The 26371-nt window shown below is 39.0% G+C and overlaps 6 protein-coding genes across 10 annotated transcripts; 3 read left to right on the top strand and 3 right to left on the bottom strand.

Annotated features, from left to right (window-relative positions):
• Positions 1 to 173: 173 nt before the first annotated feature.
• Positions 174 to 3255, top strand: LOC6580064 (golgin subfamily A member 2). Its single transcript, XM_002005899.4, has 4 exons — positions 174 to 362; positions 438 to 1454; positions 1515 to 2027; positions 2087 to 3255. The coding sequence occupies exons 1-4, from the start codon at positions 306 to 308 to the stop codon at positions 2876 to 2878; spliced, it is 2379 nt and encodes a 792-aa protein (XP_002005935.1). The 5' UTR covers positions 174 to 305; the 3' UTR covers positions 2879 to 3255.
• A 61-nt stretch (positions 3256 to 3316) lies between these two features.
• LOC6580065 (shugoshin) lies at positions 3317 to 5063 on the bottom strand. The gene is made up of 2 exons (XM_002005900.4): positions 4543 to 5063; positions 3317 to 4487 (listed from the first exon to the last, which is right to left on the bottom strand). The coding sequence occupies exons 1-2, from the start codon at positions 4978 to 4980 to the stop codon at positions 3633 to 3635; spliced, it is 1293 nt and encodes a 430-aa protein (XP_002005936.2). The 5' UTR covers positions 4981 to 5063; the 3' UTR covers positions 3317 to 3632.
• An 81-nt stretch (positions 5064 to 5144) lies between these two features.
• On the top strand, positions 5145 to 6749 carry LOC6580066 (shugoshin). Its single transcript, XM_015164069.3, has 2 exons — positions 5145 to 5669; positions 5723 to 6749. The coding sequence occupies exons 1-2, from the start codon at positions 5232 to 5234 to the stop codon at positions 6458 to 6460; spliced, it is 1176 nt and encodes a 391-aa protein (XP_015019555.1). The 5' UTR covers positions 5145 to 5231; the 3' UTR covers positions 6461 to 6749.
• A 191-nt stretch (positions 6750 to 6940) lies between these two features.
• Positions 6941 to 25857, top strand: LOC6580069 (WAS/WASL-interacting protein family member 2). 4 transcript variants are annotated; one of them, XM_015164072.3, is made up of 10 exons: positions 6941 to 7392; positions 7464 to 7616; positions 18858 to 19236; positions 19322 to 19593; positions 20771 to 20970; positions 21244 to 21678; positions 21888 to 22060; positions 22222 to 22619; positions 23654 to 23993; positions 25293 to 25857. In XM_015164072.3, the coding sequence occupies exons 3-10, from the start codon at positions 18858 to 18860 to the stop codon at positions 25616 to 25618; spliced, it is 2523 nt and encodes an 840-aa protein (XP_015019558.2). In that variant the 5' UTR covers positions 6941 to 7392; positions 7464 to 7616; the 3' UTR covers positions 25619 to 25857. The 4 variants fall into 4 exon arrangements, with proteins under 4 accessions (XP_015019558.2, XP_002005940.3, XP_032585404.2 ...); XM_002005904.4 differs by having other exon boundaries at positions 6941 to 7097; XM_032729513.2 differs by lacking the exons at positions 6941 to 7392; positions 7464 to 7616 and adding an exon at positions 14127 to 14141.
• LOC6580067 (microfibril-associated glycoprotein 4) lies at positions 14245 to 15477 on the bottom strand. The gene is made up of 4 exons (XM_002005902.4): positions 15312 to 15477; positions 15186 to 15247; positions 14619 to 15123; positions 14245 to 14514 (listed from the first exon to the last, which is right to left on the bottom strand). Exons 1-4 carry the CDS (start codon positions 15419 to 15421, stop codon positions 14358 to 14360), a joined length of 834 nt encoding a protein of 277 aa, XP_002005938.2. The 5' UTR covers positions 15422 to 15477; the 3' UTR covers positions 14245 to 14357.
• Positions 16070 to 17416, bottom strand: LOC6580068 (microfibril-associated glycoprotein 4). Of its 2 annotated transcripts, none has more exons than XM_032729516.2 (5): positions 17307 to 17416; positions 17198 to 17247; positions 17075 to 17142; positions 16483 to 16909; positions 16070 to 16427 (listed from the first exon to the last, which is right to left on the bottom strand). In XM_032729516.2, exons 1-5 carry the CDS (start codon positions 17391 to 17393, stop codon positions 16229 to 16231), a joined length of 831 nt encoding a protein of 276 aa, XP_032585407.1. In that variant the 5' UTR covers positions 17394 to 17416; the 3' UTR covers positions 16070 to 16228. The 2 variants fall into 2 exon arrangements, with proteins under 2 accessions (XP_032585407.1, XP_032585406.1); XM_032729515.2 differs by having other exon boundaries at positions 16483 to 17014; positions 17307 to 17415.
• Positions 25858 to 26371: the final 514 nt, after the last annotated feature.

A 26371-nucleotide genomic window follows, 5' to 3' on the forward strand; every position in this document is an offset into this window, starting at 1 on the left:
CTACTAATTATTATTGCCATTATTTCATTATGCACCATATCAATTTTTCCTGTTGTGATTGTAGGATACCCCCAATTTATTTGGAGAAATATTAGTTATGTGAACGGAGCTTAATGAACTAGTTTCACGTATCTGAACATAATCAAAATATTCACTTCGATTTATCGATATTGATTGGCCATTCCTAACATATCGATACGATAGACTGTCTGTCGCATTGAGTTAAATTTTCATTTAAATTTGATTTGCATTAAATCCGCACGTAGGCGTTACAAAGGTGAGCTGCTAGAGTTGCCCCATTGGCCATGCCGGACGACACACAAGATGTCAAAGCCCAGAAACTGGCGGCGGCTCGCAAAAAGGTAAAATGAAAAAAACATCATGACGTGGACACCAACACACACTGCCTTGTATTGATTTTGGTGATTGTTTTCTAGCTGAAAGAGTACCAGCAACGCAACAACAACAACATTGAGGAGAACATTGGCACTAACACCAATTCGTCAACAGTAAGCATTGCCAGCAATTTATCCGAACGCTCCGATTGCGAATTAAGCTCGAGCAATGGCGTCGGCAGCGGCAGCGGAGCGGCGCAGTCGCAGCAAACAGTGGAGCAGACAATGCCAGCAATGCCCTCGGCAGCTGCGTATTTTTCCGAGAAGCCGATGCCGACAATACAGCCAGAAACAGAAGTGCAATCCATTTGGCCGCTGAACGGACAGCAAAGCGATACAAATTTGCAAACAATTCAAGTATTAATTGCAGAAAAGGCTCAATTGAATACGGAGCTAACGAAGAGTCGGCATCTGTGCCGTGAGCGGGAACTGGAGCTGGAGGAGCTACGCACAGAGCATGGCCAGACCATGGAACGACTGGACCAAATGCAGCAGCATTGCCAGGAGCTGCAACGTAACGCTGGACAGCAGCGCAATCAAAACGCTGAACTGCAACACAAACTGGCGGTGGCAAGTGCTCAAATCGAGGACCAGAAGGCACATCTCAGTGAGCTCGAGGCACAGGTGCAGCAGCTCAAAACGAAGCAGGACGAGCTGCAACAGCAGCACACCGAGAAATGCAATGAACTCGAAATGGCACAATTGCGCATTCGTCAGCTCTCGGACGAGTCGAATGTGAATGCAGACAACCGCGTCGAGACCCTAACCCAAACACAGTATATGTATGAGCAACAAATACGCGATCTGCAGCAAATGGTGTCACAGCTAACACAGGACAAGGAGCAGGCGGCAATTCAGTATCAAAACTATGTGGCCAGCCTAAAGGAACGCAACGCCGAACTTACCGAGGAGGCAGCCGAGCTCAAGGAGCGCGAGCGCCAGCTGGTCGAACATGTGAGCGGACTCGAACGTGATATACAAAAAAATTTAGCTCTGCAAGCACAATACAAGGAAGCAGCCAAGAATGAAGCCGAACCAGTCCAGCCAGTACAGACCGAGGTGAGTGATTCTCTAGAAAGCTGCTTCCAGTTGCCTTTAACTGAGATCAACTTCTTTTAGACGGCGTCGAGTACGGAGTTAGCTGCGTTGAAAGAGAAAATTGAAGATTTGGAGTTTGAGCGGCACGAGTTCCTGTTGAAAATTAAATCACAGGATAATCAATTGGAATTGAAGGAGCTCAGACTTGCTGAGTTGGAGCAGGAGTTGGCACGACTGCAGACAGAACAGCCGAATCAGCTGAAGCTATTGGCCACGATGGAGTCCGATAAAGTGGCCGCCTCGCGTGCGCTCAGCCAGAACATGGATATGAAGCAGCAGTTGGATGAGCTGCAGCAACGTTTTGTCCAGCTGACCAATGATAAACTGGAGCTGGTCAATAAACTGGATGCCGAGGAGTTTGCCAATCGTGAGATGCGCCAGAACTATGCCAGCATGGAGCAGAAGCTGAAAGCGAATGAAGAGCGCTTCAAGTTCAAGGACGAGGAAATGATACGACTCTCGCACGAGAACGTCGAGCTGCAGCGCACGCAGCTAATACTGCAACAGCAGGTGGACCGATTGAGGCATTATGAAGTGAGTAGAGACCGACCAATTGGAGCCAGATGAATAAACATTTCTGCTCTTAATTACAGGCCAAGGTATATCATAGCAACGATCTAAGCGAAACGGATACAGCCGAGGGCGCTGCGGAGCATGTGAATGAGCAGGATCATCATGAGCATGAACACCATCATGACGATCATCAGCATCATGATGAGCATGAGCACAAGCACGGTGACGATCATCATCATAATCATGAGCATAAGCATGGTGACGATCATCATCATCATCATGATGATCATCACGAGCATCAGGAGCATTCCCACGGCGATCAAGTGTCCACTTGCAAGACCCCCTTGTTGCCTACAGCCGATGCTGTGGAAAAGCTGCAATCCCGTTTCACCACACTCATCAGCAAAGTTGCAGATCTGACCGAGGAGAAGCAGAGCCTGGAGCATCTGGTGCTGCAGCTGCAAAGCGAAACCGAAACCATTGGCGAATACATCGCTCTCTATCAGACCCAGCGGCGCATGCTGAAGCAGCGCGAGTACGAGAAGGCCGCGCAGATGCGTCTGCTCAAGGCGGAACGTGAGCAGCTGCGCGAAAAGATCGATGCCCTCAACAAACTGGTGGGTAGCCTAGGTCTAGCCGTCGATCTTCCAGGCGTAACAGCTGTCGTCAATAACCAGCCGGAGCAGCAGCAGCAATCGCCAGCCGGCGACAACGCAGCAGAGAATGAAAACTCTCAGCAGATTATACACAAAATACAGGATATTATAACGGAAATCAAAGTTAATACCGAACAGGCGCCCAGCACTGGACTGGCCGGTGGCCAAGCCGTGGACCATCTCAACTGCTGCCTGGGCAAGTTTGAGGTTGTCTGAACGCGGCCAAATGAGAAACTGCAAATGTTAACATATTGTATTCAAAGTGCAATTATTTGTTAAGCGTAATCGCGTTTTCGCTTCGACCAGCCTCTGTATAGGCTATACACTCTTTTTTGTATATGTTTCAAGAATAACGTTTAATCAAAGCAAAAAACTTTGGCTATAGCTCTAAAAAAAAAAAAATAATAAAATATATTTAAAATTTATGTGTATGTTATACAAATGTTTAATATGGTGTCTAATTGTGAATTGATTTATATATACTATAACTTTGTATTTATTATTTTCGCTGTATAAGATAAAGATGAAAATAATGGGATAAAAAGCGATTTGTTGAATTATATAGTATAAATATAGAATTTGTACATATATAATTCCAAACTTCTTTGATTCAACAATTATAGCCTGGGCATATTTGAAATGGATTCTAGAAAGTTGATGATGGTTTTTATATTTCTTAGTTAGCTCAATTTTACATTTGCTAATGCGTTTCAAATTTAAATCTATATATGAATCCACTTTTTTAATGGACAGTCCGAAATTTGTAAATTGATAGAAACTTGACTTGATATTATACGTAAGTAAAAGTGAACTTAAATATAAAGTAAATTAGTATAGTAATCAATCAATAGCAATCAATTTCCGATATAAGTGATTCAAGAACAGATTTAAATAGGAAATATAACTACACATTAAAGGATTAGTTGATGCATAAATGATCCACCGCAATTTGCAAGAGTAAAACAAACTTTTATTTAGTTTGCGTTTCGTTGCGCAGTTTGGTCCGTAGGCTGGCTTCCTTCAGCGAGCTGGGCCGACAATTGCGCCTAGCACGACTGGCTATGGAGCCCTCGATGCTGGTGTTATCCGCTCGGTTCAGACTAATGCCAGAGGCTGTGCTCCTCGTACGTTTTCCCTTTGTCTTTGTAGAGGCGAGTGGCCAATTTGAAATCAAAGTAGTTTCGTCTTGGCGCGGCGTGCTGCAATCCTCTGGTCGATTAGCGATGCCATTAAAACTGCTAAAATTCAATTGACTGCGGCGCGGCGTCAGCGTAGGTTCCGCTTTTAACGACGAGCACGGCAACGTCACTTGCATCGGTGAACTGCTTCGAGCAGCAGCTCTTACACGCTCTATGCTTGGCTCCTGTTTGCCGACGATACTCTCATGCTTTCCTATCATTGTCTTTGATATATTTTGGTCGCTGTGATCGAGTGAAGTTTGGGTCTCAGTCTTGAGAGAAATTTCTTTCGATGGGCTCAGCTCTTTGGCGCTCTTTACGCTCGGAACAAACCTGGGTCGTCTTTTTTGGACATTTGTCATATCACGTAGGGGCGATGGCGAAGCCTCCATACTAGAGATGGTTTCAGATGGTTTTATAGATGATTTCTGCAGTGTATCACTCGAATCAACGGACGAAGATGAGGTGTTCTCTTCATTATCGCTCTCTTCAATAATGGAATACATATAGCCAACTACAGTTGTCGGAGTCGGAGTTGGATGCGCTGGCTCGGGTGACTCTTGGACCTGTGGAGAGCTCGTGTTTGCCTCCAGCTCTGCCAAATGTCGTGGCTCTGGTGTTTTCCTCACGATTGTTACTTTTTCATTCTAAAACACAGAACCTATGTATTCATTTCTCAAATATATATAGATATCTACTTACGCAAGGACTTATTGGAGTGGTGCTCCTTTCGCTTGCCTCATGCTGCGAATTGTTGCAGCTTGAGACGCTACTCCGACTCCTTCTAATGGGCGATACTGGCAGAGCTCTTTGAAGTCTTTCACTCGAACGACGCAGCTCCGAGCAAGCTTGTCCATTGTGGTATGAGCTGGGCTTGACATTTTCTGATGCCTTTGATGTTTGAGATGTGTCTTCGTAGTCTTCACGGCTATCTAAATTTAGGTCTAGGGAATGCAGCATTGTCCTAATAGCGCATTTCAGTTTCTGTTCATTGTATTGAGCGTCAGCTAAACGTATTTCTCGTTCCTCCAGCAACTGCCTTTTGAGTAAAACTTCTGTTTTCAGCATTTCGGCAATAGTTATACGCTGCCTCTGGACTTGATCCATCAATTCAGCATTTATTATTTTGTACTGCTCCATTTTATACACATTTGTTTTTATATATCACAACACAACGAAGCTAGTTTTGAGTTTGGCGTCGATGCTTGAAATAATATCGATTACAGAAAATAAAATGCTGTATCGATAATTTATCTAAAAGTCCGAAAAGCAAACAACGATACTTTAGTTACATTTTTGGTATTTAGTTATCAAAATTGCTATTGCCATTCTCTATAGCACTTTTTTTTTTAAGTTTTTCTGTAGTCATCGAAACATTTAAAGTTGCTGAAATGGAACAACAATATAAATTGATAAACGCTGAATTAATGGATCAGGTGCAACTTCTGCGAATAACTAATGCTGAAATGTTAAAAACAGAAATTGTACTTAAAAGGCAACTTATGGAAGAACGTGAATTACGCTTAGCTGACGCTCAATACCATGAACAGAAGCTGAAATGCGCTATCAGAACTCTGCTTCATACCTTAGACATCAATTTATGTAGTCACGAAAGCTCCCTTACATCGCAATCATCAAATGCATCAGAAAATGTCAGGTCCAGCTCATACAACAATGGACAAGTTTGCTCGGAGCTTCGTCGTTCAAGTGGAATACTTCAAAGAGCTCTGCCTGTATCTCCCACCAGACGGAGTCGGAGTAGCGCCTCAAGCTGCAAGACTTCGCAGGATGAGGCAAGCGAATCGAGCACGACTACAATGAGCCCAGGCGTAAGTAGATATCTCTGTGTATTTGAGAAATTAATACATATTTTTTGCCTTAGAATTATGGTATACCAATCGCAAGGAAAACACCGGAACCACGACATTTGATGGAGCTGAACGTAAATATGAGCTCTCCAGAGGTTGAAGGACAAGAATCATCTGAGCAGTTGTCACCATCTGTTACTCATATATACTCTATTAGCGAAGAAAGCGATAGTGATACTTTGGCTTCCTCCATGGAATTGAATGAGACACTGCAGAGATCGTCAGCTTATGGCAGTACCATAGACATATCTCCATTGCCCCCGATCAATGTGACCAATAACCATAAAAGAGCTTTGCTCGTTCCGAGGGTAGAAATCTCAGAAGAGCGCAGCCCATCGGAAAACACTCAAAATGAGACTGAAAAATGTAATTTGAGACAAAAAAGGATTACAAAACTGATTCTAGATCTTGAGCCAGATGTTGGCAATCAAGAGCCACGGATAGAGAATATTAGATATGCCGTTCAAGCAAGGTCACCGTTACAGATGACATTGCCGCGCACGTCTACAAATACGGATGCACTTACGCCGCGACGTGCCCTGACTGATATGACTAATCGACCCGTAGGCCACAGCACTCCTCATAAGCAGAAGCAACTTTCCAATACAAACTGTAGCCCTGTGCCTAGTCAGACAGGCGAATCTAGTATGGAAGACTCCAGGTTTGGTCGTCCTAGGCGTAGTTGTCGGCCAAGCTCACTCAAGGAACCTGACTGTCGCTCCAAACTTCGAAACAAAAACAAAACCAAATGAAAATATTTTGCTTAATGCTAACTTATTTACTTAAAAACTATATGTTCCTGTTATGATTTAAATTGAGCCTTTACACTCAAAACTATATATGTTAAACTAGTTAATATCCATTTATATAATATTTATTTGAAAGTTTGTACTTCAAGAGAATTGATTAAGTTCAAGAAACCAATTTAATTGTCTAGCTGAAAGTTTGCGTTGTACGTTAAAACTCTATTAAGCAAAAATGATTTGTGATTCAATGTGTTCAAAAAAATAAATAAATAAATATATAAAGTTATAAATTAAATATATTTTATTTATTCTTATATATTATTTATTTTTTTAAGATAATACATTTGTGTTAACATGGATCCATTCTGTTAGTTTGAATATACAGTTAAGCAACACTTATTTAAAATTTCTGTTAAGGTTAAAAATCGTCCGCAGCCTATCGACCTGTATCGTGCAACCGCCACAGTCAGAAGTGGTACATGGTTGTATTTATTTAACTATCAATCTTAACATTCGCCTGCAAAAACAAATGCAAAGCAACAACACGACTACGGGATAGAAGTGCGATATGAAGCAATTAGCCAAAGATGGAAAATGCATAAAAAGCGTAAAATGCAGTCAACCTAATGTCGTCTAATGCAATGTGCGCATAAGTATAAACGCAGCGGGCGGAGAAAGCAGAAATATCGCAGTCCCAAATTTGCTCGTGTGTGTATGCGCGTGTGTGTGTATGTGGTTACGTGCGTGTGTGTATGTGCCTATTAGTCAAACTTAGTTTCATCCGTTTTGGCACGTTTGGCTGAAAAATTTTAATTCTGCTGTTTTATATTTTGATTCAAATCGGGCATATTTTAAATTAATGTAGTACATTTCGGACACATCGCAAAATTAGCAAAATTTGCTGACCACGCACACCTGCGACAAAAACGTTGGGCAATGTATGCGTTAGCAGAATTTTATCACTGCGCCGCATTTGTTTCATTTATAGCTTCTTTGTTTGCATTAATAGAAATTTAGGACCGAAAGTGACGCAAAATCCAAACGCCAAGTGTAAGTGGAAGGCTTTCGCCTCGCGCTAAAAGCAACAACAACACCAACAGCCACAAGATCGAGAATAATCATTGCAATAACAACAACGAATCAGCTGTCAAACCGCTTCAAGGTGAGTTTGTTTGTAAATTAACCTGTTTTTAGATTGTTTATATGTATAAATATACATACACATAGATATAGGCTCAGATTTAAGGCAAATGGATGAAGAAAAAATATAAAAATTTATTTTGACAATTAACATCGATAAAGTGTTGCCTGATCTCTGCTCCTGTATGAAATATCGATATATATTTGCTTACGTTTTCGTATAATTTCTTAAGGAGAGTGTACATGAAATAAGAATAAATCATATTATGTAAACCCTTTTATATTCGTGGGGAATTTATTATGTACACATGTCTATTGGGACACTAAAAATTGATCGTTTTTGTTTCTGGGCAGTCTACGCCTATGATATCTTATCTCCAAGTGGACGGCAATGTGTGTGCCTAATATTTTACATTCACATGCAAACAATTTAGTTAGGCATATCAGTTTGAGAGTTTATTGTTTATTTATGTATGTTTGCCCAATTGCAAGTAAATAAATTTGTATTCATTGTTTCCATTGTAACAATCCTATTGATCCATTGCGATCAGCCGGCAACTGCTAGCAGTGCAATAAACTTTGGTTGTGCTTTGATTTTTATCACTTTGCCATTTATCGTTTTGTTTTAATCACATTAGAGCAAAACGGTGCACGCGTCGCATGACGAAAGCAACCCGACAACAACAACAAATACTTAAAACAAAAACAAATACGGCCCAGCACTGACCTACAAAAAGTGCAATGCGCCCCATCACTAGCAAATGTGCCGTTGCGCAGGGGTGGGTTTTAAGTTGTGTTAGGCGCGAAAAAACTTGCACAAAAGTAAATACGCTCACACATAGACGCGCATGTAACATGTATGTGTGTAAGTATGTATGAAAGTACGTTAAGTATTATGGCAGAGAGCGTTGAACCGAAAAAACAGCACGAAACAACAATGAATACAACTCACAAATCAAATGAATCCCTCTAACAACAATAACAATTAACAGGTTAACTATAATATGCAAGGGAATATATACATGCATACATATGTATGTATGTATGCAGGTGTAAGAATACTTCTCTTGAGTAAAATTTTTGAATTGGCTATGAGTTATTTTTTCCTCTTCCATGGAGTTTTATATAGATATTTACATATATGTATGTACATATATAAAAAAAAAAACTGTAGTCATAGACGAGATCAATGTCATTTAGTAGAGCAACTCATGGTGGGAGGTCTATTGCGGCACACGCAACACTTGATGCAAGGACCGTAAACGTTTTCTATTGTTAGTCCATCAACACACACACACACACACGCAAGCATACAAAAGCACTCACAGGCGCACCCACACAGACTCACGCTCGCAATAAGCATGTTGTGTGTGCGAGTGAGACAGCATGCTTGCAGTTATAAAAATTGATTGTCCTGTCTTATTTGCATGGCAACCTTGCCGGCGGCCATTCGCCAAGTGTTGTAAAAGACGAAAAAAAAAAAAAAAAAAAAAATACGTTAAGTTTCATTGGCACGTCCGTTCACATCGTCTAGGTTAGTTATAAACACGGTAAATAATGCACTTCCTTATGCGATCTGCTCTGAATCATAGTTAAGTAAAATGCCTTATGCACCTTAGGTTCATAAATTAACTGCTAAAGTGATGTATATAGAAGTGGACATACCCTAGAATGATGCTGATAAAATGTAGATTTTCTATAGAAGATTTCTATTGTATTTTATATGTGAAACATGATTTTGATTATCAAAATGCTTAGCCTCTCACATATTATGGAGGGTATAATATAAAAAATAAAATAAAATAAGTAAACAAACAGTTTGGTGCCTTTCGCTTCCTACATGCGAGTGGAGGTTGTATTATGACTCATTGCATCAATGATTGTTTACATCATGGATGTTGTTGTCATTGTCATTGTTGTTGTTGTTGTGATACTCGCTAAACCCAACCCCAGCCAGAGTTAACTCAACACCGTTGTTGTCATTGGGCTCATGTCAACGCTGCAGTTTTTATTTTTTATTTTATTTTGCATTAGTTATTTAAGTAGTATTATTGTGCGACGGTGTTGGAAACCGCACATTAATAAAACCAACAATGAGCCCCATTTATCGCCATTGTTGTTGTTCTTGTTGTAACTGAATAGAGTAGAGCATAATGTATTCTGATATGTGATATGATAGCTTACAATTACTTAATGAGTAGAAATGAAAATGAGAGCAGATGAACATTAAATACCCTAAAATTGCAAAGAAAGGGAATTGGTATATAAGATAAAATAAAAATTAACGTATGATTCCACAGACATTTTATATCTCTCTTTGAAATTGAATTGATAGAAGATCTATATTTATCTTAAATATTATCAAAATTTTGATAGAATTATATATATTATATTGTATAGGCGATGTAGATGTTATTGGAGCATTAAAAGATAAAAGATAAAGATGAAGCAGAAAATTTGATTTTTATTTAAATTAATTATATTCTAATAAAGTTGGAACTTGATTGGCTTCAATTTGATATAAAACTTCTGTCCAGTTTATCATTCTCATTCCTTCTGTGAGTCAGGCAGCTCGAATCTGCGATTGCTCATCAAGATTTCAATTTTCATTTATTTTATTATGATATTCCGCTCTCTTGAGACTGTTTGTTAAATGATCTCAGATATATTGTAAACAAATTTCTGTTGCTTTTGCCTACGTGCTTAGCATTTAAACATCTCGATCTCTAGGTACATTGGGCATAAAAGTTCACATATATAGATATATATGTATGTATACATTCCTCTGATGTCATAACAGTTTCATCTGTGTAAAATGTTTTGCACTGCAGTCACATATTATTATTATCATTCGCATAGCATTTGGAATTTCAATTAAAAGCGAACGACGTTCAGTTCAGTTTTATTTTTTTACAGACATTGAAATGCTAATTTACTCCGAGCAACGGTCGCTCGACAGTTCATTCGGCTGCTCTTTGCGAGTGGAGCAGCCAATGCCAATGGGCAATGAATGATGGCTGATAGCTGATGGCTGATGGCCAAGTCTGTTAAACAAGAGCAAGTGAAGCACGAAATGAAAAAGAAATTGAAAGCGAAAGTTTATTGTTGCGATTTTATGATTTTATTATTTAATCCACATTAAAATAAGTAAGAGTGCTCTAAATGGGTGTGGTCGACTATGAAATGCCCTGACCTACAGTGACGTGTCCCAAAAGTGAGGAGGAGGAGCATATTATGTATATATATAATATATTCCTCCTATGAAAATTAGAATTTAAGAGCCAGAGAGCCATTTCAGATAACTAGTTCAATATCGATTTAAGGAAATTTCATATAGTTATCGATAACTTGAAATTAATTGAGAGAACTATGAATGAATTTGTCCACACTTTAACCCAAAATAAGTTTCGAAAACATAAAGAGCTGAATACATTCGTCTTTTCAATCTGACTGAAAATTCATATACTTTATAAAGATTTTGCTTTCAGTTATCAGCATATACATATAATCTTAAACCATATGCGTTTCTGAGTATAGAAACAATCAATTGCGAGTACTTAATTAATAAGTATTTGTATGAATAATACAATCATTTAAATTATTATATACTGCATAGGAGATCCGCAGCAAGAACAAAGCAGATCTAGCTATATATGTAAATTAACGTCAAGTCTTACCACATTATGTTTTAAATATATCGAATTGCACATTTGTAGAACATGCAAACCAGGTTATGTCTTATCTGTCATCTAAGTGCTGTGACTTGCTTGATCTGGATTACTAGATTGCGAAAATCGGCCTATTTTTAGAAGAACATTCAGATTCGAGGAATTCCTCTAATGGAATGTTTAATAGACTTTCTATAATTACACCGTTTTATTTGAAAAATCACCCGATGAGGTTTCTGGTTAGGATATTGATTTGTATAAACTGTTAATCATCATTATTCATCTAGTTTGTCATGTAAGTGTTGAAAATGCCTGTAAAACTTGTTTTAGGTTTTCGGTTTTTCGTGTGAGCGCATGAATCACGTTGAATAATTTGCTGAAAATTTTAAGGCATTAAGCTTCAGGCATTTGTATAGTCAGTATATCTTATCTAGAACTCGGCAAACTTATCGTAAACTTTCACGGTAATGAAGTACCACGGGTAATATACAAAATGTGAATATATATTTTTTTGTATATATAAATTTATACAACGAAATTTTGCATACAAATTGTTAGGGTTCGCCCATATCAGATTAAATATTGGATTAAATCAGTCAGATAAGGCCTTAAAATGAAGTTCATTGACTGCATTCTAAACTGCCGATTGATATTTGACAGTTTATGTTTTTATATTCTTGGCTCAATAAATATGTAGGTTTGGGCAGTGACTCATGCTGTAAGGCAAGGGAGGTGGTTTGTTGCCGTGTGGCATAACTGACTGACTGCCTAATACTCTGTCGCTGCAAAAAAAAATAACAAAAATTGATATTTGTGATGAACTAATGATGATCAAGCAGGTATTCCGCCTAAAGATTAAAGTTTTTTGTTATTTCATTGAAATACTTATATTTTATTGAAAATATTATCCATTACCTATACTACACAGAGAGAGTTATGAAGTATTCGGATTTATAACAGACAATTATAGACTTCTATATTCATACTTTCGAGTACATTCCAATATACCAAATCCTAAACCACTCCAAAAAGTAGGTCAGTCTCTAACTTTAGTTTAAGTTTATTGCTGTGTTATCCTGGCTTTCAATTCCTTGCCATTCGCCTAATTCAAGGTGTGTTTTCAGTGTGTGATAAAAAAAGAAGAAGAAGAAACAAACTGTTAACTTCGCCCTTCCCCATTTTGAACTTCTCGATTGCCCTAAACTGTCATCAGCTTAATTGCCCCAAATTTGTGGCTGGTTTGTTTTTTCGTTAAATTTTTTTTTTTTTTTTTTTTTTGCTGGGCGTGTATATAGTTTGGACATAAAATCAAATTCAATTTCGACAAATCATTAGATCACGCATTCGTTTGTTTTGGCCACATTTAATGGATTCTCCACCACTCCGGCGGAAACATTTCCCGAAACGTGTGTACAAATTGATTTGCCCTGTCAAAAACTAATATCCATTGTCCGTTATGCAAGTCAAATGGTATGATGTGTGTTGGTTGTATTATGTTAACACGCCTATTTGAAATGCACGCCCAGTCCCAAGCCCTGGGCCCCAGAGCTGAGACCCCGGCCCCCAGGTCTTGTGGTTCGTCTGTAAGACAATACAAAGCAAACATTGCGTAAGTTGTCAGGCCGCAAAACACCCGCCCACAACATCAAAAATTAACAGTGTGGCAACGCCTTGATCGGCTCTTTTTAATTGATGTAACTAACTAGGGTACAGGTAAAGCTTACTCAACTAGGAAAAACGGACAAATGTCTTTCCTAGAACATTAGAGTTCTTATCTACATACTATATACATACATATGTACATATAGAGGTGATATGGAATAACGTAAATATGTACACAGATATGAATATTTTTTACCATTTATTCTGTATGTAAATACATTGCATGACTAAAGACGTTCAATTTTCAATGAGTTGTGTTGTCAGTGCATTCATGGCAGCTGTTCAATTAAACGACATCCCGTCTGCCACTTATAGACAGAATTAAGCTGAAGCATGAATCATGCCTGATCGTGTCTCAATGTTAAGAAGTTTTGTACCACTGTGCTCAGGCTTAATGACTCAAGCTAAAGTCTGAGACAAGATTGCAAATATTTCGCACGTTTCACACACACACACACATAGATTGGCACACAAACACAGACACACACATATGTATGTACGCACAGCCCAGAGTTACAGTTAAGTTGTTTTTGCTTTGACCGATCAACATCGTTTTGTCAACAGAGCCGAGAGACAGGTGCTGAAATGCGGTTGCTGTTGCGCCTCCATTGCTGTGCGGCTACTCTTTGCAATTTTGTTTTAACTTCATCTTTGTCTTTATCTATGTATGTATGGACGTCTGTGTGTTTGTCCATTCATGTGGCGTGCGCTCGCTCACTGCAATATTCGATGCCTGACGTCACAGCGATGTTCAGTTGACGCTGATTTTGTCATTTGCCGTTTGCCGTTTTCAGCTGCGTCCGCGTCGACCTTAACAGCTAATTTTATGAATTGCTTTGGCTCTCTTCTCCGCTCTTCACTTTGCTCTGTTGTTGTTGCTACTGCTCCCCCTCAAAGCTTGCTTGCGCTCTGCCTTTACGTAGACCTGCTGACGCTCTCCCACTTTGCTCTCCTGCTGTGTGACTTGCTCATGCTGCCTCTCCCTCTCCCTCACTCACTCGCTCTGTTTGCTTTGGCGTCGCATGCGCGACCGTTTACGTTCTTCAGTTGATTTTCGACTCGCGAACGGAGCGCAACGCACGCTTTACGAGTGCGTTTTCATTTTTGTTATTGTTGTAAAAAATTAAAAACATAAAACAAAAGCAAACGTCGAGCCAACAACAATAGCAATAACAACAGTAACAACAACAATCAACAGCGCAAAATATAATCAAAACGTAAATAAAAAGTTTATATTTGTTGATAACAAACCTCCAAAAAAAAAAAAAAAAAAAAAAAAAGAATACAAAAATTAAAAACAAAAACAAAAAAGTGCTGAAAGAGCTTTAAAACTGATCAAGATTTCCGACGCGATGATTCAGCGGCGAATCGATCGCTTATTTTGTTGTTATTTTGCATATTGAATGTGTTTAATGAAATTGAATAAATAATAATTAGCTCTGGCTGAAGCTGCTCCTACACCTTGGCCTTATCATCATTTGTGTGCGCTTATAGCCGTAATCGTAGCCCCGCCAGGTCTTCCAGCAAATACCGCGACCCGTTAGCTTCTTCTCATAGCTACCGCCGGCCATATACTGTCCATTCAAATTGCTGTAATCGAGCGAGAGAGAGAGAGAGAGAGAGAGATATTATTCGTTATAAGTGAAAGGTGAAAAAATAAAATAATAAATAAAATAAAGGGAGTATTAACTAACCTATGTTGACATTGATTATACCACCAGGCACCGACATTAGTCAGGGCACAGTTCTTGCCGGTCTTATCGTTATCAAATGTCGAGAACGCTTTGCCCACATGATAGCTCAGCGAATCTCCAGCATCTCCAGTAAATTTGCCCAATTGACTCAGCGCATATGATTCAGACTCATTTGCCACCACGAATCTATCGTATTTCGCATAATGCGTCTCGCCGTCAAAGTCCTCCAGATGTATGTATAGTTCGTAGGGTTCGGCATTCGTTATGTGATGCAGCTTCTCGAGACCAATAAAGAATTCGGCATTTAGTTGCCCAAAACCCGCCTGGTACTCAGACCAGCTGCGATAAAAGTTCTCGCTGCCATCCTGACGTCTCTGGATCACTGTCCAGCCAGCGCCCGCCGTCCTCGTGTCACAGGCCACAGGAAAAGGCTTCAGGCCCGGCACCCAGATAGTGTATATACCATCTGTATTGATCATAGCCGCCAGGCATGATGGGGGATGAGCTAAACGAGCAGATAAACGAGTTATATATACTCTATAAGACTTTATAATAGTCGCACTTTACCTGTTTCTTCAGTTTTTTGTGCTGTTAAATCTGCTCTCAGCCTAGACAATTCTTTCTTTAAACTTCATATATATAGAAAGCTATTTATTTATTTATTTTTGCAAAATGTCGAATTAAGTAAAATACCTTGAAATTAGTTGTTCAGCATTTTCGTATATATTTGTTGAACTTGAACTTTTGGCATAAAATGTAAGATTTCCGAAAAGGAAGAATACTACATAGTATATATTATTCATATTTACAACTGATCTTTAATATGATCTTCTCCCAGCATCTCATAATCAAGACTAAATTATAATAGGTTGCATTTACATTTGAATTAAAAGTGAGATTTGATTAGAATTATACCCTGTAAATGAAGTGGGTAAGAGGTATAATGAGTTCTGGTCAGTTAAAAAAAAAAATAAGAAATGTTTTTATATGGATTGTTTGGGTATAAATTCATATGATTATGACCTCTGACTAGCCTTATGATGTTACCCTTGTCGAGCTTAATTTGGATTGCCTAAAAATCGTTTAACCTGTGATTCACATTTAATTATTATGCATAATGTTTATAAGCCAATAAAAACATTTAATTATGTATAAAAATATGTATATAATTAATTTAATAGGTGCATACTAAATTTTTTAATATAAAAAATATATCAAACAATTTTTATATTAAATTAAATTCAATAGAAAAGAACTAGGGAAAATAAATAATGAAATACTTACCAAATTTAGTATATGAGTCAAAATTTAATCGAGTACAGCATGATTGAGTATTACTAAATAGAATATATACTTTAGACCTCGTTACAGCGAATCACCTTGCGCATTCCGATTTGCTAATGTCTAGAATTTCTTATCAGCAACGAACAGAATACAAAACATAGGTCAAATTATGCACATAGATATGGAGCTGTGTATTTATGCAATGCAGGAAATAGTATACTAGGTATAAATTTGTGGAAAAAAACATACTTAAATATATATGAATATATGCCTAAAGAAACCAGGAAATAACATGATTGGAATATATTTAAATCCTATCCAAATGGCTAAGATAATGCTTCGCAGTGTTGTCTCGTGTTGTTGTTGCTCCTGAAGGTAGCTGGAAAGTGTCGGCATTTGGGTCTGATCATCATTTGGGTGAACTTGTAGCCATAGTTGTGGCCACGCCAGGCTCTCCAGCACATGCCGCGCGCGAAGAGATTCTCTTCATATTTACCGCCCTCAATATATTGCCCATTGAGATTACTAAATCGAAGAGTAGAAATATGTATATCATATATCGATAGATAGATATATTCACCTGTCCACACAACTATTGTACCACCAGGCACCCACGTGGAGAAAGGCACAATTCCTGTGGAACTCTCGATCGTTGTCCCGATCGTAGGTCGAGAATTTCATTTTCTGATGACTTCTCAACGAGTCTCCGGCATTTCCCGAATAGGCGCCCAACACATAGAGCGCATAGTCATCCTCCTCGCTACCAATGGCAAATTCATCAAATCTCGCTGATCGCGTGGTTTGATTAAAGTCCTCCAGGACGATATACAACTCGAAGGGCTCCAAGGCAGTTATGGCACGCAGTTTCTCCAGTCCAATGAAAAACTCGCCATCGAGACTACCGAAGCCTTGCTTGTACTCCTCCCAGTTGCGATAGAAGTTCAAGCTGCCATTGATGCGCCTCTGTATCACCAGCCATCCGTATCCAGCCAAACAGTTATCACAGGCTACGGAAAAGGGAGCCATACCTGGTATTTTAATCGTACGAATTCCATTTGCAATTTTACTTTCATTGAACGAAGACGTCAAGCAGGATGTGGGATAGCTTTTCTCTATAAATGATCTTTATAGAAAGATCATTATATATGTGTGAATTTTAGATTTGTTCTTACCATCTTTGGATGAAGTGGAACTATTTGGGTTTACATATGCCTTCAGTGCTCCCAGCTGTTCCTGTAGACTTTAAAAAGATTTCGTTCTGTATTAGATTGTAATTTTCTTCTCCTTTGACATACTTAAGAACCAGCTCGTGCATCGTTTCTATGGGATGTGCCAGATCTTGACACTAATGAAGATAGTTGATAGTTAATTTTGATAGTTTATATTAGTTGTACATATTTTTACCTGCGCATTGTTTACGAGATAGAAATATGTAAAATATATGCATAATGAATAGAGCAACTTTACTACGTTCGTTCTATTGAGCTTCATCTTTGCAACTATTCAGGGAGTAAATTGCACTGAGACAGCTATATTATATGTATTATTATCAGAAACGATTATCAGCTAGCTAATAAATCATAGATCAGGGATCAAGATCTAACATAATGTCGATTGCAATCATCAGATTAATTTAATATTTTTATAAATAAGATAATAAAAATATATCATTTTAAATATATTAAAAAAAAAGAGTATATACTTTTTAATATATTCAAAAAATGTATAGAAAATATAATATATATTTTTATATAAAGAAAGAGTTCTGTAATATTTCTGCTTCGTTTTTACATAGACAGATATATATTATATTTTTTATGCAAATCTTTAGATGACTAACGTTAATTCATTTTGTTAAATGCCTAGATCTTAAACTATAGATAATATAGACTTTTCCGCTGGGTTCGCCCATTTAGCCTTGACATTTTTATACGCGTTAGATATAGAAGAAGACTTTGATATTGTAGAAGTCTTTATATGCATACTAAAACTAACAAGTCTATAGCTATATTTGCGCCATAAATATTAACGTATGTGTGGTAAAATACAATATATAGATCCCAGAGTGTGGCAATTTATGGGACGAGGTTGCACGACTGTAAAAAAATGAATAAATTTATGAATATTTGAATAAATATAAAATCTCCATTTACAATAGAAATACTTGGAATTCATGGGAAATACCTCTCTAGAGTCAGTTGAAATTGACAGAAATCTAGTCAGAAAGATTTTATAGAAAGCCAATATACTCGCTTCAACATTGTGTAGGAGCATATCAAGCGTATTTGCAGTTATTTATATAATAAACAAACGTCTATTTGTCGTTAAAGTAAAACGAGAAATGAACCTATATAAACGTAAGGAATTATACATAAATCTCAATTGCTTATATATGCGTATATCAATCTGAATACACTCACATGAGACTTATGTATGCTTGTGTGTGTGTATCTGCTCATATATGCTTAGGCACGTGGGCTTTATTTTGTAGATTCTGTGGGAGCTATGCGCCCAATGCCTGTCAAACTGTGCAGCGTCTGGCATTCATTTTACGGACTGTTTGCGCTTGGTTGATTGTTTTTGTTTTTGTTTTTGTTTTTTATCGAGGCGTCAATCTAAAGAAAAAATAAGCAACGAAACAAGACAAGACATAAATATATTTCTATATGTGCATACATATATAATAACATATATATATATCCACATATAATAGTTATAGAAACTGAGTTATTAAGGCGTGTGGGTGGCGACAGTTGCTGCTGGCTTGAGCGCGTCTTGAGTCTGTGGCCTCCGCCTCAGCCTCAGCTTCAGCTTCAGTCTTGGTCTAGAGTCTGTGCCGCAAAGTAAAGCGTAAAATGCGTCTAATGCGACGCGCTCCGAGCCACAAAGTAAACTTGGCTTTCAGATAATTTAGCCTGCCTAATAACTCTATGTGTATTGTCTCTTGTCTTTTAGATGGCCATACCGCCACCACCGGGTCCTCCGCCACCGCCAGGACCGCCACCGCCACCGGGCTTGAGCGGCCTCAAGCTAGGTGGTGGAGGAGGAGGAGGAGGAGGAGCGGATCCACGGTCAGCTCTACTCAACTCCATACAGAAGGGCACCAAGCTGCGCAAGACGACAACTGTGGACAAGAGTGGGCCAGCTCTGTCGGGGCGTGTCTGTGATGGCGATGCTGGAGCTGCACCGAAACGCAGCCTCAACAACAACAACAACAACAACAACAGCATGAGCAGCAACAACAACAACATGGGCAATGGAGCACCCAAATTGGGTGGCCTCTTCGAAGGCCTCTCACAGATGCCAAAGCTGAAGCCAGTGAATGGTGTCCGTGGTAAGTTTTGAATAAAATAGTTATAGTTCATGCAAATGTCTGCTGTTGCTCAATTGATTTCCGTTTTGCACCCACACCAAAACAGCGGCACCAGCTCCAGCGCCAGCGCCAGCAGCGGCAGCGGCAGCGGCGTCACCAGCAACACGCAGCAATAGCCCCCCCACAGCCGCAGCAGCCAACAATGGACCCATGGACTTTAATACGGAGCTCACCAAGCATTTAACATTGAAGCGTCAAAAGCAACAACAACAGCAACAACCACAGTCGAGCAACAGCAACAGCAACAACAGCACACATATCAATGCAACCGAAGCAAATCTGAGAACAAATCGCGGACCACCACCGCAGCCGCCAAAGGTGAGTGAATCAGGCACAGAGGAAGGGAGTGAGAGACAGAGAGAGAGAGAGAGAGAGAGACCCACACAAAGGCAGAACTATTTTCATTTGTATATATGTATAAATATAAATAGGCAAGCGAGCATTACTAATAGAGCAATTAGCCAAAGTAGAGCTCTTAGAGTGAATTAAAGAATTAGTAAAGTAAGAAAAGGCAGAGAATTGGAGATTAGAGATGTTAGATGTAGAGCAATTAGAATTGCTGATGGAAGAGTATAGAGTATAAGAGTATAAAAAGATTTTATTTAATGTGTATATGTATATAGCTGTAAGCGTATAGAGAAGTGTATGTAACTTAGTTGAAACTAGAAGTGTATTCATATCAATGAATGTATTCATATCTTTGTAGTTTAGATTAGGAAACACCTCATTTGCAGAGTATTTAATAAGGAATCATTGCTGATTCAAGAAACCTATTAAATGACTACATATTGAGTCAAGTCTAGTTGTTTAGTTTAGTATATAGTTAAGAGCATTAGTAAAGCACAGACCCATCTAATTTCGAATTTAATTTGTAACTGGAATATACGATATTGTGATCTAATTCGAAATCGAGCTAAAGCCAGCTTGTAATTTTCGAATTATCTAATTACACTAGAATCCGATTATAGCAACTTCCCGACCATAGCGTCCGTACAGTTATTGCGATAAAAATTCTGGTCACCAGAGAAACTTATATGAGCAAACCTATACGGTTATAGCGTTATATAGGTATAACTACGGTCCCTTGAGCGTCGTTAGAACTGGATTCTACAATATTTATATAAATTATCATAGAACAGAAAAACAAATATGGAATTGATATAATGCTAAGACCTAAGAATTAAGTAAAATGAAGTATATATACAATACATTTCTAGAATTAATAATAGTTGCTTAAGCAAAGTTCTGAAAGACTTGTAAGAGATTCACTTACATCATCATCATCATCATCATCATTATCATAATTTACAGAAGCTAAACTATTAGCCAGATATTAATGCAGTCTAATGTTAAAATTCCAAGTTGAGCATAGCCTTGATCAATAAATTGAAAGATTTAGCTGGCTATAGATTGCTGCCTCTATTAGTTGTATAACCCGTTCGCTATTCCTGTTCTTCCGACATTAAACAAATGTTGCTTTGATCTGTTCCATTAGAACTCCAGCGAATCCATATTGGAACGCATGAACATACCTCGCACAGCAGCTGCAACGCCCACAGCGACATCATCATCGACGTCGGCGTCGCCGTCGTCGTCAGCGAGTGCCAATGGCAAGGTAAAAGCCGCATCGCCCACGCTCTCGGAGAGCGGCAGCAACAGCAGCGGCAGCGTGAAGAGCAAAGCGGCTAATCTTAGGTGAGTCCCATCTCAATCTGGCCAACTGGCGGAATGCCTGCTTGGGTGCGGGCTGAAACGGAATGTTTGTAATTATGTTTGATATATTTCAATTTTTGAATTTTGCATTTTTTGTATTTCTCTAATTTTATTCCTTTTTTATGAATTTTTTTGAAAATTTAAAATTTTTTGTTTTTTGGTTTCTTTGCCGGGACTTTAATTGGTTAACAACTCCTGGTCCAAATACACCACACACACACACACACACACACACGCATACACACCTGTACACAGTATCTCGTTAGGCAATAGTTTTGTAAATAGTTCAATTACAAAAACAACAACAACAAGCGCAACAACAACCGCCGCAACAGCAACAAACTCAAATCGAACAACGTCGTCAACAACAACGGGATCGGGAACGGGAACGGGAACGGGAGCGGGAGCAGGAGGCGGTCTGCGCAATTTGGCGCCAAATAAGTCAACGCTGTTCGGTGGTGCTTGTGGCACTGGTAGTTTTGTTAGCAGTGGTAGTGGTGGTGGTGGTGTTAGTAATAATTCGCCAGCGTCCACGCGCACACCACCCATAGCGCAACAGCAACAGAAGCCAGCAATTGGCTTTGGCAAGCCAAATTTTGCGCCAAAGCCGCCGGGGCTGCAGCAGCTGGCGTTAGCCAATGGGCATCAGCGTCCAGCGGTGGCACGACATCACAGCATGAAGTCACCCAGGTATAGCATTCATCCACTCTCTCTCACTGTCTATATAAACATCATATTGGCCTCTGGGCCACGCACCATGCTTAGTGCTGCGCGCTCATCTTTGCCTTTGGTTTGGAGTTTGGCTACTGCTTGAATCCTGCACAGCTTGTATACCGCAATACTTGCATAATTTCTCACACACCATATTCTCTCTTATTTATCTCTCTACTATCGCTCAGATCCCCACCGGCTGCTGGAGGCATTAATGGACCCGTTTTCTCAACGCAACAGCATTTTGGCACAATGCGCGCTCCGCTTCAGCAGACGCTGCTGCTGCAGTCCAGCGAAGGCATCAGTGGCAGCACCAATAGTATCACGGGCAGCATTCGCACTGCGCCCAATCCGCCAAAGAGTAAGTGCTCCGTCTTTTTGCACCAATATATATGCTTGGAATACATTATCTGTGGATAATTTCTGATAAAATGGAAATAATACAGTCAGTGTATTATGAGTATATCTCTGTTTTATACGGAATACTTTATCTCTAATCTCTAATCGGCTCTCCATTCGCAGCACGTCCCTCGGTGAAGCCACCGCCGCCGCCGACTCCATCGCGCAGCATTTCGAACAGCAACCTGAGCAGCATTGCGGCGCCGTTCAGTGCTGTGAATACGGCGCTGGTGCAGAGTGCGACTATTACGACGCCGGCGCCATCACCGCCACCGTTGCAGCAGCCGCCCTCCAGTTCGAGCAGCTGCAGCAGCGTAGCCGCTCTGCGCGACCAATTTCGCATCAATGGCAGCGGAACGCCGCCAACTCCGCCCAGCGGCATCACAGCCAGTCCAAAGTCGTCGACAATGCGTGAGAAGGTCAATCCCATTATACTCAATGGTGGCCCCATCAATCCGCCAGCACTGCCACCCCATCGCAGCTGCCCGCCGCCCCCGCCACCGATGCGACAGTCGAGCAACGTAAGTAGAGTAGAGTTGAGTCAACAACAAGTTGGCGCATATGCCAAAGGTAACAGCAGCATTCAGCTGAGAGCAAATGTTGTACTAGGTTAAGCTAATATACACTGTAAAAACAATTATTAGAGTTTGTGGCATAGCAAACAACTGAAGCGGAAAATCTAGTCAGTGCAATTTATATCGATATTTTTATTCAGTACATGAACCATAAAATTTATTAAAAATTCTTATTGGTCAGTTATTCGCTCACGAGTGCCAGATGAATAGGTTATCGAACAATTGAGCAAATCGATTGGTTCTTGACTAATTCCATAACTGAACAAAGAACAAAGTTCACATGCAACTGAACTGCATCGTTTACTGATCACTAATCAAGTTCAGCAATGCAACTTAATGAACCGTTCAATTGAACTTAATGTAAACAAAAAATGTAGTCTGCTCAAAAGTAAAATTGCTTTGGACCTTTTAGACAAATTAAAAAAACAAAGTTGTTATCATTGACTAAAGTTAATTCAAGTATAAGTTTCGCCATTCATTAATAATTTCTTACAGTGCACAAAAGTAACATTAGGGCTTTCTCTCTCTCTCACTATCTCTGTCCGACTCTCGCCCACTGTAATATTTTTCTCTCATATTGCGTTCCTTGCGTTGCGCTCTGCGCGTTCGCTCTTTGCTCTCCGCTGCGCACAAACCGTTAGCTTTTTACAACCTTTATGGATTTTCCAACAATACGTGACCCAAACAGCTTCGATACGGATTGTCGCTCATCGCACGCTTGTTTTGTTTTGCTGTTTGTGTGGGCTTAAAGTGCAATTTAGTTTCTTGGTCCTTCACGCAACTCAGTGGTGACTTCACGTATTATGTGAAGCTGTGCAGGATTAGGCAACTGTCCGAACTCAAAGCAAAAGTATAGCAAAAGAATCTCAAGGCTATTCACAACAATGCTGATGCTCAATCAAAAGCGCAGTGTAACGGAATTTCAGCTTATCTAATAGGAATTTGGCAGGCAATTTAATGCAGCTCGTTTTCGATTGCAGGGTGGAGCACAGCAACAGCAACAGCAGCAGGCACCAGTGCCGCCCCAACGCCATTCATCTATACGGGCCAATGCCCCGCTAACGCCGCCCACGCACATGGCCAATGCGACGCACAATTTTGGCAGCAACGGTGGTCTGGCAACCGGAGCAGCAGCTGGAGCTGGAGCTGGAACTGGAACTGGAGCTGGAGTGGGAGGGAGTGCATCAGTTGGTCGACTTGTCATCGATTTGGAGGCAAAGTTTGGCAAGAGATTTCATAATGTTACCGAGTTCCCGAAACCGCCTCCGTTTCTAAATATACAAAAAGTCTATCCTAGTCGCTCGCTTAAGGCAACCAATGGTATGTAAAGGATATATATATATATATGTATATGTGTACATGAGTGTATGTATGTGTGTGTGTGTGCTTCGGTGTATGCGTGTTTATTTTTGGGTGTGTGGGTCGGTTCTACTGTCAAAGCAAACTCACTCCACGCGCCGTGTTAATAATTATGTTTCTGATTATTATTATTATTATTATTATTATTATAATTATTGTTATATGCACACATGAAACGCTGTTACATAATGAATACATATATGTATATATATACATTATTATATTGCAAAAGTTGCATAATATTATTATTTTTATTATTTATAAGTGAAAAACACATATTAATGTAGCATTTTAGTTCGATGTGAAATATTGAAACGAAATACAACGATGCAATTTTAAATTGTCTTTTATACACACTCACACACACACACACCACATACACATGCAAACACACATCAAGAGATGAAACATATGCTATCAAATGTAACGTTACAATTTATGATTGTTTAAAAATGTTAAAATATATATTTATAATTATGAAAAGTTGATAGCTTTATTCCACATAATTTTGTTAATATGCATATAAATATTATTATATATACTATCTATATATACTTTTAACTATATATTTTTATGCATACAAATATCTATTTTATTTAACAAAGAAAACAGCGATATTATTACTAAGCACACGGATATTATGTATTATTTTTAGTAAAGCATATTTAAATATTAAAACGCCTCTTATCTATGTTCATGCCTCGATTCGCATTATGTTCAAGTCCTACAGCATTATTTCTATACACTTTTGTAGCGCATGGTTTTACTTTTATGTATTTGTCTAAGATCGGCTTTGCATATATATTAAAACTTATATATACACAGATATTTTTTGTACTTGTACTTTTATATCTTATCTACAACGCAAAATGTATGGTTTTTTATATATTGATGAATATTTAATTTTAGCACATTATTGTTTTATTTGAAGTTATGAACAATAAACAAAGCAAAGATGAAATTGAAATTTTGATATGCATTAAACATTTGTACATTTTTTTACATTTTTACACGCGTCGTATTTGTCCTCCATATTCTGCTGTTACTCTATTCTCCTTCCTGATCCTTAAACATTTGTGTTTGTTGCTTGCTTGTAAAAATTTCCATTGCCTAAGTGACGGGCGCAGCTTTAAATACAAAAACAAAACACAACAACAAACTGTCTTTGTATGTATATATAAATATATCATTCCCTCTCTCTCTCTCTCTTTCTCTCTCTCTCCCTACGTAAATGCATTCTCTGTCACGCTTGAAATGCAGAAGCCGCTTTGGCGCCCAACAGCAATAACAACAATAATAATAACAACAACAACAACAGTACCGCTGCATGCAACAACAATGCAAAACCCACAACGGGACTGAAGCCCGCCTATGCGCCTCTCAAAAAACATCGCGCTCCCGCACCACCTCCACAGGCAGGCGTGGCCGCCGCTACAGTGTCTGTGATAAGACAATCCAGTTTTCTATATGGCGGCAATGGCGCAGCAGGCGGCGGCGTCGGCGTCAGCAGCGCTACAAGTACTGTCAATGTGCGGCCAAAATCACAGCCGGCGTCCAGTGTGCCGCGCAATTCAACGGTTTATTAATTGTAAACATAACTGTAAATTTCTATCCCTGTTTAAGCTTTGTATATATGTATACGTATTTATGTGCGTGTGTAAGTGTAAGCGTGCAAGTCCTTACTGTTGTTATTGTATCGAGATTGTATATGCGTGAGTGCGATTCGGTGTGCGTGTGTGTGTATGTGTGCAAATGCAAATGTGACAAGTGTCCCTGTAAAGTGTATAAAATAGAAACAGAACAATAATGACATAAAACAAATGCAGATGCACAAATTTGGTTTTTGTATGTATGTAATAGACACCTGCATGTGTATGTACACATTGTAAAAGTGGTGGAAAGAGTAGATATGCAATGAATTCGTTTTAGATGGCAATGGCTGATTTAAGAAATGTACTAAAAAATGTCATACGTGAAAATGTTCAATTGAATCATTTAGCAGCCAACTTATTGAGCTTAATGGCTGGCTTAAAAATGTACTAAAAAAAGTAAGGATTGAAAATGTTCAATTGAATCGCGCTTCAAATTGTAACGGCCTCACTCAGCTGTCTTGCTGTTTAAGTTTAGTGTCTTCCCAGGCTTAACACACAAATATACTTACGTACATGCATACATTTATATACATATATACACATATTAACTATATTTAATCTGTATATAAAACTTAGTGGCATTTGAATCTAGACCAAAGATAGTCAAATTATTCAAAAGGCAACACCAGCAGAGAAAACCCTTTAATATATATATATATAAATCTATATGTAAGTACTATTCGCATA

The sequence above is a fragment of the Drosophila mojavensis genome, unplaced genomic scaffold (assembly GCF_018153725.1).
Source record: "Drosophila mojavensis isolate 15081-1352.22 unplaced genomic scaffold, ASM1815372v1 contig_80, whole genome shotgun sequence".
Lineage (NCBI taxonomy): Eukaryota > Metazoa > Arthropoda > Insecta > Diptera > Drosophilidae > Drosophila > Drosophila mojavensis.